The sequence below is a fragment of the Camellia sinensis genome, chromosome 7 (genome assembly GCF_055761805.1).
Source record: "Camellia sinensis isolate YWXY chromosome 7, ASM5576180v1, whole genome shotgun sequence".
Lineage (NCBI taxonomy): Eukaryota > Viridiplantae > Streptophyta > Magnoliopsida > Ericales > Theaceae > Camellia > Camellia sinensis.
This window is the reverse complement of record NC_138967.1, coordinates 142749816-142761191: the sequence shown is the minus strand read 5'-3', so window position 1 is coordinate 142761191 and position 11376 is coordinate 142749816. Positions and strand designations below refer to the sequence as shown.

The window sequence follows — 11376 nt, the reverse complement described above, 5'->3', positions numbered from 1 at the left end:
GAAGCCCCGATCTAAACAAAACCTGATTCAGATCCATCGAAGCTTAAATCAAAGAAGATTCACTACACCCGTGATTTCACTCTCTCTTGCTTCAAACCCTTTCGTTTCTCTCGATTCAAACCCCTTCATTTAGTAATCGATTAATCTGCAACCCTTCTCTTCAAGTATTCGATTCACCTCTTCGTTTATTCGATTGAAGTATTCATAGATCATCGATTCGCAGATCAGTCTTATCTCTATCTCTAGTTCATGTTCGAGTTCGCAGGTCTTTCTTCATGGTAAGTGTTGATCAGTCTTATCTCTATCTTCTCACAGTCAAGTTCGATTGAAGATGATACTTACTGATGGAATCATTCGATTCAGGTTTGCTAGGTTTTATCTAGATCAGATCGATCGATTGAAGATCTATTGATCGATTGAACGTGATTTCGAAGTTCAACCTTCTTCAGCTCGGTGATTCAATCTCAGATTCGTTCAGCGAGGAAAGTGAGCACCATCATCTACCAAGGTGAGCACCATCGCTTCAGATTCGCTTGTTTTTTTTCCCTAAATTAGCATGTTGAATTTTCCTAGCATGTTGAATTTTAATCTCTGTTTTTTTATTACCCTAAATTAGCATCAGTTTGGATTGATCAATCAGTGTAGCTTAGATATTTAGGTAGAATATCTGGTTACATTATTATTATTATTATTATTATTTTGAATTCTAAAATATAGAACAGTTCATTATATCTTGGAATGGATTGTGATTTTGTATTCAATATTGAGAAAAAATCTAAAATATAGAACAGTTCATTATATCTTGGAATGGATTGCCATTGTCTTAGCGACTTCCTGAGTACTTATGTTTCTTCATAAGGTACTCTACAAGTCATTAACAAATTTACTTTTCTTGAACAATCTAATTTAGCCAATAACATGTTCATGAAGTGTTGCCAATTCTGATTTTTTTGATAGCTGGGATGGTATTGTATTGTATGAATCATATTCTAGTCATCCGATGAGGTTGTTTTATATTTCTAGTATCTTAGCATCACATTTATATTGTTTCGCTTTCTTTTCTGTTGTCGCAATCTAGATTGTACTGCATTCTACCTCCCACCTCTGCAGTTTTCAATTTGTATCAGCTCACAATTTCTTTGTTCACTGATACATTGATGTTAAATTGTTTATAGAAGCTGTGTAAATAGCTTGTTCAATTGCTTATGGCTCTTGACTACTTACATGTGAATCATATTCTTCATCGAGATGTTAAGGTAAGTTGCATCTATCTGTATACTAGAGGATTTATGAATTATCCTTCTGAAATTTCTGAAATTGCATGTTACTGACAGTCTTGTTCTTGCGGTGTTCAAATATATTCTTGGCAAAAGACCAAGACATACGTCTTGGTAAGTGATATGTTTTCTTTCTTTAATAGTCTTGAGAGGTGTCAGTATTTTGCTGAATCACCATTGATTAATCCTGTTGCAGGTGATTTTGGACTTGCTAAGATGTTGCCATCAGATGATCTTGCATCCTCTGTAAGTCTTGTGGTTAACTGGTTCATTTTTCAAGTTTCAACATTTGCATTAGTTTTATTGTTCAAGATTTCTTTTTCGTAACTCAGGTTGTAGGAACTCCAAGTTATATGTGCCCTGAGCTTCTTGCTGACATACCTTATGGCTCTAAGTCAGACATTTGGTCCTTGGGTAAGTGTATACACAAATGTCACATAAATACATATATAAGTTATAATGCAATCATGAATGCAAGTTGCAACTTGGCATATTTTTGATGCCTATGAAAATTTAGATTTTTCCGCGTGAGGAATTATGTTCTTATTTGTATATTGTGGCCTTTAATTAGTGTCTTAATCTAATCCTTGCTCTATTTTTGTTTTCCAGTCAGGCCCTCATCAAAAGCATGCTGCGGAGAAAACCCAGAACTTCGGCCGAGTTTATTTCCTGTTCTTTATTCTTTTTTTAACACTTTCCGAAATGTTTTACGTAGGAGAAACATTAATATAAGCATACGAATGATTTGCCATTGCCTTAGATAATCTAAATGATTCCTAATTCATTAATTAGGACTCAGCTAGTTGTGGTTGTTCTAGCTAATATATTGCCATTCATAGTCATCGGCATAAGCCTTTTCTAGTAAGTTTCTCTAATAATTTTAAATCCCTGTAATGTATCTTCCAAAATTCGAAGCCAAGACATTTTTAAGGTACTTATTGCTTTTATGTTTCAATTGGATTTAACTTTTGTGGCTTTGTATATAAGGTAGTAATTTTTTGATTGAGAATTGTGAATTCAATTTTTGGATATATTATTTTGTGGAAAAATTAATGCTATATTAAATTGAATGGGAAAGTGAATTAATACTATATTTGTTATTTGAATGGGAGTTATTATTTCATATTAGTGTTATTTAGTTTTATTATTGGTGTTCTTTTAGTTCAATCACATAAAATTAGCACAATTTCAAAACCAAAAAAAAGAAAAGAAAGATGAGACGGCGTTTTTCAAATGCCACTATAACGGTTGGAATTTTTAAAATTAAAAAAACCTATGAAGGCGTTTTAAAAACGTCGCTAAAATCATACTGACGTCACAGTATTGTTAGGGCAGGGCATTTGGCAGCGTTTTTAAAAACGCCGCCTATACTAATACAGCGACGTTTTCCAAACGCCATAAAGTTATAGCGACGGCCGCGTCATCGGCGTTTGGTATTAAATGTCACAAAAAGAATTGACGACGTTTAAACGCCGCTAAAAGCCTAATTTGCAGCAGTGATTACCATTGCCTTCCACAGTTTGTCCTATTATTTGTCTTCTTGATGTTTAACTAATCCAGACTTTTGTCATGATTTCATTTATGGGGCTGCTGTTGAAATTAATTTAATTATCTTTATGGGTTGTTGATCACCAAACTAACTCACATTTCGGGTTATGATTTTCTATATTGAAAAAAAATTTGTTGTGCACCCTTATATTATTTGATATATGAATTTATCATTGATATAGACACATATCAAGATTTTAAACTTTTGATACCCAAATTCACCCATATATCATTTGATATTGTCCTATATATGACCTTATTACCGATACAAATCTCAATAGCATTATTTAAAACCATATATTAGACATTAAACAAACAGATATTTTGAATACAACAGGATTTTGTGTTCACATTTTGTTTAAAGTTACCTTTTTAGATAGAAAGACAATTGTTTCTGATGGGTGAAATGGTGCCAAATCTTCAAGGCTACCATTGATCTAGTATAATTAGAAAATGGCACATCTCAACAACTCATAAGAAAAGGGCTTTAGATTCTTAAATTAAGTAGCTAGTGGACTCCAACACCTTAGATTGTGGGACCATATTGTTGGAACAATAAAGAAGGAATCAAATATAATAAAGTGATGATACATATACAAAGAGGCAAGTCCTAATATATCACTGTCCATGCCATCTCTTTCGTTGTAATCATGCAAGAAAAAGAATCATGTGGATAAAGTGCAGAAAAATCCTAACCTCCCTGCTTGACAGTAATATAAAATCTGTGGGTGCTGCATCACAGTTCCTTCACTAAGATCTTTGTCCACGAGACTGATTGAAATAGGGATACTAGTGTAGAACACATTATAAGCCATCGAATTGACAGCATTGAGAAGACTGGTACCAGAGACACCTGAAATAAAAGAGAAACTGAATGTGGTCTAGTGTTAGTACATCAGAAAATTTTAACAATCAAAGTTGCAGTGCACATAGAATATTGCAACTTTTTAAGGAAAACAACTAGAATGGAGAGAAAGCATAACAAACAGAACATATTCCATGATAACTCACAAGATTTGAATGAAACATGTCAGTAGGGATTTATAAAACGAATACTGGGACATAAATGCTGAACGATTGTACGAGTACCTTTGTTTTTTGGGACATATTGGGACATATTCGAGTCTAGTTTGACAAGTACAAGATGCTAATATATTTATATAGTAAAGCAAAAGCAACATCAGTATGAATGCTAAGCACAAATTCATTCCATCCACCGAGGTTCTCTTTGTTTTTTTCCTTACAAATTTCTACTTTCTCCATAACCCATTTTATGCTGCATTTGCTTGCTTGCAAAGAAGACGGGGGGAAAGAGGAAAATAAAATATGTAGTCTCACAACTATATGGGTTGGAATCATTATGATAGCTTTCAGTATTTATCTATTCATGTAGCCTTTGACAAAGCATAATGGCAAAAATAATTCAAGTAATCGACCTCACTTGATTGATTGGGTTTGGAATGAATCATAAAACAAACACAACATAAGTATTCACCATGTGGTACAAAATAAAGACATGGAAGGAGGAGAGAGAGATGAAACAATAGGCACACAAACTCAGAATTATGCCTAATCCTTCGCAAAGAACAAGAGACAATTTCCAAGCAAACCAATGAATACCAACAAACCAAGGGAAAAAGAAGCAGAAAGGAACCTTAATCATAATTAATAAACCAAATAATAATTTTTGATACTAGCTCAAATTTTCAAACAGCAACAAGCAGCAAGTAAACCACTTGCTAATATTACTATGGAGAATCTACCAAAAACCTGAGTGCATTAAAAAAACAACAATACATGGAAATATTGCATATTGCTTGAATAAAATACCAACAATGCAAACAATTAATAAAGGTATCATCAAATCACATTCAAAGCAGCATGAAAAATCAAAACTTCATATAGTGAGAGTTCATATCTAATAACCCACACCACTCTATGTAATAGATTCAACAAAAGAAAAATTCAAGGCCAAACCCATCTATCAAGCAAAGACACTGAAAATTAGAATAGAAAAGTAGGCATCTTTGGGAGTAATTTCATGGACTTCAATCTCCAATTACTTGAAGCCCAACAACACGACCTAGAAAAATTAGAATGAGGTGGAAATGTACCAAAAAATATGCACACACCCAAAAAACAAAAAAAAAAAAATCAAATAAATGTAAGGAGAGAGGGATAGAACACAAAACCCTAAAAATTTAAAAATAAATAAAAAAATAAAAAAGATGGATAGAAAATTTTATTTGAAAGAAGTCCCCCAATCTCAAGAATATTCATTATGTTTCCAAAAAACAACAAAGCTATGGAAAATGGTAGCACACAGATGGCCAGAGAGAGAGAGAGAGAGAAAAAGAACATGAAGAAGAAGAAGAGCTAACTTGGTTCAGAGATTGAGATTGACTGAGAGAGTTGAAGAGAGACACGTCGCACCATCGTCACTGGCTCGCCGCCGTCGCACGCTGCTCGCCGTCGTCTGCCGCTGCTCGCCGTCAAGAGAGAGAGAGAGAGAGAGAGTCGTAAGAAGAGATGGGGAAAGATTAGGGATTTTTGGTTCAATGGAGGAGAGAGAGAGAGAGTCGTAAGAAGAGATGGGGAAAGATTAGGGATTTTTGGTTCAAGGGGGGAAAGATTGGGGATTTTTGGTTAAGGGGGGAAAAACGAGCGCCAAGGGGGACAAAAAAAAGCTGAGCCCAGATTTTGGGGGTTCTTTTTTCGCGACGTCAAGTTTCATATCGTTGCAAAAATATCTTTATTTGTGACAGCAGGGGTTGCCGTCGCAAAAAACTTGAATTATTTTGCGACTGCCGTGTTCTGTCACAAAAACTTGTTCATTTGCGACAGGAAATGGTGTCGTCGCTTAAATCCAATTTATTGGCGACGACAAGTGGTGCCGTCGTAAAAACTCATTTTTTGCGACGGCAAATGATGCCGTCGCAAATGCTTCCGCGTTATATACCCTCTTTTCTTGTAGTGGTGTGTAAAATGCATCTTATATTATGTGGTGTTTGAAAAATTAATAAAAAAATTGATTTTTTGTGGTCTTTTGGCTTTTTTTGTGTTAAAAAAGTTAACTTTTTATAACTTTTTTGTGACTTTTTTATGTAAAAAAGATAAAAAGCTAATTTTTTTGAAAAGTTTCCAAAACACCCCTATATCCTGTCCTACCTTCATATCCATCCTTTTTATATGGTAAGCAACATGCCAAAGGTCTTACCATCCCTAACTCGCTTCCCATCTGTTAACCTCAATCTTCCCCAGGTCTACACATCAAGGCCCCATTTGTATTCAAAGATAGAATGAAAGGGATTCATAGCGAGGGGATTAATAGTGAGGGGATTGATAGTGAGGGGATTAAGTAAAATTGTATTTGTTTTGATGATAGTTGTTAGTATAGGAATTATTAAATTATTTTTATATAAAATAATAAAACAAGTAAAAAAAATACAAAAAATAAATCATTAATGTTCAAAAAATAAAAATGCCCAACATGTAAAAAATAAAAAAAATTTCAGTCCCCTCACTATTTTTCTAATACCACCTCTGTCTCCTCCATCCCAATCCCTCTTCCAACCTCCATTTTAATCTTCTCCTCCATCATAATCTCTTCCCCAACTCTACAAACAAACACAACACTAAATGGATCCCACTTCCATCATAATCCCATTCCACCCTCTACCTCTTAAAACAAACGGGGCCCAACATCAATGTTTTAGCAAGACTCTTTGCTTGAGCTCCCTCCAAAAATAACTGCCAAATGTTTCAAATTTCAAAACCATCCCAACTAAAATTGCTAAAAGTTATGTTAGGAAATTCAAATAATTTATTGAGGTTATGTTTGGTTTGAATTTTTAATTAATTTTCTATTCTCATATTTGAATGCTATGTTTGGTTTTAGTTTTCAAAAATCAATTCCAATGCCACATTTAAATATGCATTCCAATGCATGTTTTTTTTGAATTTTGAATTTGCAAATTAAGTCGTTCGTTTGGACATCCTACCGGACGTCCGGTCGGTTGATTAGAATAATTTTTTTTTGTTTTTTTATTTTTGCGATTACAACCTATTATTTGAAAACAAAAAAATGTATATTTGTTTTTGATATTTTTTAAATATACAAATTATTATTTTTAGATCGTTGTCAAACAAAATAATTAAAAAACAAATCAAACCAAATACACAATCAAAAGTAATTTTAAAACACTAGTTGAATATTTTTTTTAATATTTTAAATAAAAAAATATTTTTAGAATTTTTTAAAAATGTTTTAAAAAAATTAATTTTTTCAATAATTTAAAAAAGAATTTGGTTATGAGTTTTGAATAAAATTTTTAATAGAGTTTTGAGTTGTGTGTTTGGTTATAAGTTATAAATTTTTCAATTAAGTTTTGAAAACTCTTTTAAAAACTCATAACCAAATAACTTTTCTTATTTCAAAACTATTTTGAAAACTCTTTTTAAAATTCATAACCAAACAAATTTTATCTTTTCAAATCATAATTCAAAATATAACTCCACACACAAATTATAATTCTAAAACTTAACAAAACGCTGCCCATATTTTATTACTAAACCTTTCACAAGAGTGTAAAATCTACACACATACGAGTTTATGCGAGTCACACACTATATGAGAGATTTAATAGAAAATTTAGTCTTCGTTTGAAAAAAGCTAAAATTGTTTGGCTTTTTGGCTATTTTAGCCCTGTTTGGTTTTTGTTTTTGACTTTTTTGAGAAAAAAATATAATAATTATGATTTAAATGTGATATCTTATCTTATTAATTTATATAACTAATTTTATTTTTAGCATATTTTTTTAAATATAACTTTTAATAAATTATTTCAAATCTGTACCATTTTTCAATTGCTAAGACCATTTCCAACGGTTCATCAAACTTTGCATCAGATTTGAAATTTGGTGAAAAAGTCACTTTTTGGAACTTCAATGGTTTCACCAAATTGGTATCAAAATGAGAATGGAACAAAAAATTCATCAAAGTGAGAACAGGCTCCAGATTTCACCATTTCATTGTGCGTTACCGTTGGGGTGGGCCAACCAGTCAACCAACCGGTTGACCCACCGGTCGACCGGTTCCCTTTCAAATATGTAGATTCAAACCGGTCAAAAAAGGTTCAAAGAGGTAAAAAAAAAAAAAAAATTGCCCTTACTGGTCGATCGGCCGGTCGACCCTTCCCTTTTGATGCACGGTTGGAGCAAGCCATATCAGATTGAGAAAATTGACTTTTTTTTACTCAAATTTGGTGAATATTTGGTTCATCGTTGAAAATGCTCTAATATAGATAACAGTTGGGACATCACTCCAGTTGGGACATCACTCTTTTCTAATCATTGAGAAACAACGGCTTTGTTTGGTTATGTTTTTGAAAATGTGATTCTATACCTACATTTAAATATGATGTTTGGAACAAGTTTTGAAAACACGCTTTCAAAACTCTGCAGAGAACTCTGAAACAGGCGTGATTTTTGGAAATTTTTTTTTTGCAAATTTTGTCTAACCCGCCGTCCCACCGGTTGACCGGAATAGTTAATTTTTTTTTAAATTTTTTGCAATTGATATGTTAATTTTTATATATTCGAAAAAAATATTTTCTGAATTTTTTAAAATTTTTTATGTGCTTTAAAATAATTTTGAGTTATATGTTTGGTTATGAGTTGTAAATTTTTATATCAAATATCAAATATCACATCAACAATTCCTCACTCAATTCAAAATTATTTTCAAAACTCTTTACCAAACAAATTTTTCATACTTAAATTATAATTCCAAATCTCACAAACATAGATACAAAGCTCCGCCAAACGCAACCAACAATTTCCACCAAAGAAGGCACCATGATGAAACAGAGCATACCCAACAAGAAGAAGAAAAACTCCATCCCAAAAGAACTTCCATCCCAAATCATCCTCGAAATCCTCTCAAGACTCCCCATCAAAACCCTCTTCCTTTGCCAACTCGTTTCCAAACACTGGCTTTCTCTCATCTCAGACCCTCACTTCGTCAATCTCCACCTCTCAAGATCACCAGTCAGCCTCTTGCTCAAACCCTTCTACCGCAACCGCGGATCGAACCAACTCCGCTTGGTTGACCTCCAAACCCTCCATAAAATCCGTCCCTGCGAAGCCCAATTCCAACTCAACCCCAGAATTAACTTCCCACTTCTTGGACACCAAATAGTTAACTCCTGCAATGATAACTCTGAAATTTTCGTATGCAATCCAATTCTGGGTGGCTACATTACCTTACCAAGTCCAATACATGATCGAATTTACTATGATCGTACCATCAATGCTTTCGGTTTTAGTCCCAAGACTAACAAATACAAGGTGATACAGTTTGTTCTTCAACGGGTTGTCGAGTCTTTTGATCCCATTACTGAGTAAAATCCGTCCCTGCGAAGCCCAATTGCAACTCAACCCCAGAATTAACTTCCCACTTCTTGGACACCAAACAGTTAACTCCTGCAATGATAACTCTGAAATTTTCGTATGCAATCCAATTCTGGGTGACTACATTACCTTACCAAGTCCAATATATGATCGAATTTACTATGATCGTACCATCAATGCTTTCGGTTTTAGTCCCAAGACTAACAAATACAAGGTGATACAGTTTGTTCTTCAACGGGTTGTCGAGTCTTTTGATCCCATTACTGAGTTTTGCACTTATCGTGATGAGGCAAAGGCTAAGATTTACACAATCGGTGAAGGGTTGTGGAGAAACATAGAGAGTGTTCCTTACTATTTGACAAATCACTCATTCAATTCTTTCGTGAATGGAGCCGTTAATTGGCTTAATTGTGCAGGTGATAGTCCCGACTTCATTTGTTGTTTTGATTTTGACAGCGAGCAATTTCGGGTTGTCCCTGAACCTCCTGAGTTTGGTCTGCATAAGGAGTTTCCTGATCATATTCGCCTGGGTGTGATACGAGATTGTCTCTCCATTTGTGATTTTTTTAGTCCTCTTCGTATTGATATATGGTTAATGAAAGATTATGGGATCAAGGAGTCTTGGAGCAAAGAGTTGGTAATTGAAAGTGGCATTGGTAAGAGTGGGAATTGGGGCTCTTATGAGCCAATTATGATGCTAAAGAGTGGGGAAATCTTGATGCTTGTTAACAAGGATGTTCTCATGTTGTATAATCCTAAGTTGGGTAGCTTTAAGAAGCTAAATATTTATGGGATCAAATCAGAATTTTATGGGATTGCTCATATTCCGAGCTTTGTTTCCCTCAAGGATGTTGCCTAAGGTGAAAGCTTGATGGTACATTTCTCTCTTTTTTGTTTTGTTTTGTGAAGGAAAATTTTTGAAATCAAAATTGTTGGAGTTTCTGTTACCTATTATGAAAGCTCTTGTATGTGTTATAATTGGAGAATGTTTGTGTTCTTTTTCAAATTTGTTTGTTATATATTTTTGTTGTTTATTATTTTAACTTTGTTGAAATTTTTGGGTTCGTTTGGAAAGTGAGTTGGCTTTCTGGTTTTTTGGTAATTTTAGCATGGAGCTAAAAAGTTTCATTTGAGAAGGGATTTTTGGCTTTTTGTGAGAAAAATAATATAATAATTATGAATTAGATGTGATGCTTTATCTTATTAGATTAAAAAATTTATTTTATTTTTTTGTGACTATTTTAACCAAAAAAATCCAAATCTCAACTTCCCAAACGGAGCAAAATTGGCTAATGTGTTTTCTAAGATTTTGTATTACTTCCTAATGTCTTTTAATTCTGCTTAAAAATGTTGGAGATATGACACAATTTTTTGAGGCCTAATGTGTGTTAAGTTTGAATTTTTTAGATTAAGTTTTTTGAAAATTGAATTTTTTATTTTTCGTGTTTTTTTCTTTTTAGTAAATATTTTAAAAATTTTAAGCTATTTTTTATTTTGTTTTTTTAGATATACTTTACTTAGATGTATTTAAAAAGTAAAAAATTTGTGAAAAAATATTTTAAAAAATTAAAAATATGAAAAATATATTGAATTCTCATATTTTTTTATTTTTGGTATTTATTGAATTTTTAAAAGATTTTTTTTCATAAAAATTATACTTTTTTATGTGAATTTATGTTAGGTGTATCTAAAAATTAAAAAAATTGCTTAAAATATTAAAAAAATTCAGTAAAAACAAAAAAACATGAAAAATAAGAAAATAAAATTTTTTGAAAAGTGTTTTTGAAAATCCAAAAACAAGCAAAGTGAATGCTTTTATATTATTTGTTGATGGATACGCTTTTGAAGAATTTGTGACAAATTGTTAGGATGGTGTCTTGAAGTTAGAGTCTAAGAGGCCTTTTTGCAAGCAATAGAGAACACAAGCCTAATGTTTGAGGAAAGGCCAAATTAGATTCTTGCTTCTTGTTTTGTTACCTTTGCAGGAATCCAATGGTAATGCCCCCCAACCCAATTATTTTTTTGTCCCATATATATATAAAATAGTGTTTTTGGGCGTTTCCCTGAGAACTCATTTATGTAAAAAGGAATTAAGCTTGGAAGAGCTTGGAGCCACCCCTGGAGCCACGCCTTATCATCA

At 32.9% G+C, this 11376-nt stretch overlaps 2 protein-coding genes across 6 annotated transcripts; both read left to right on the top strand.

The window, feature by feature from the left end:
* The first annotated feature begins 1037 nt into the window (after nucleotides 1-1037).
* On the top strand, nucleotides 1038-2196 carry LOC145794800 (serine/threonine-protein kinase Nek3-like). 5 transcript variants are annotated; one of them, XR_014334744.1, is made up of 5 exons: nucleotides 1060-1256; nucleotides 1374-1391; nucleotides 1474-1523; nucleotides 1610-1691; nucleotides 1887-2196. XR_014334744.1 is itself a non-coding variant. In XM_082877160.1 (4 exons), the coding sequence occupies exons 1-4, from the start codon at nucleotides 1322-1324 to the stop codon at nucleotides 2039-2041; spliced, it is 357 nt and encodes a 118-aa protein (XP_082733286.1). In that variant the 5' UTR covers nucleotides 1038-1321; the 3' UTR covers nucleotides 2042-2196. The 5 variants fall into 5 exon arrangements, 3 of the variants coding, with proteins under 3 accessions (XP_082733286.1, XP_082733285.1, XP_082733284.1); XR_014334743.1 differs by having other exon boundaries at nucleotides 1335-1391; XM_082877160.1 differs by having other exon boundaries at nucleotides 1038-1391.
* A 6465-nt stretch (nucleotides 2197-8661) lies between these two features.
* Nucleotides 8662-10102, top strand: LOC114287584 (F-box protein At3g07870-like). The gene is made up of 2 exons (XM_082881168.1): nucleotides 8662-9226; nucleotides 9375-10102. Exons 1-2 carry the CDS (start codon nucleotides 8682-8684, stop codon nucleotides 10093-10095), a joined length of 1266 nt encoding a protein of 421 aa, XP_082737294.1. The 5' UTR covers nucleotides 8662-8681; the 3' UTR covers nucleotides 10096-10102.
* The last annotated feature ends 1274 nt before the right edge of the window (nucleotides 10103-11376 follow it).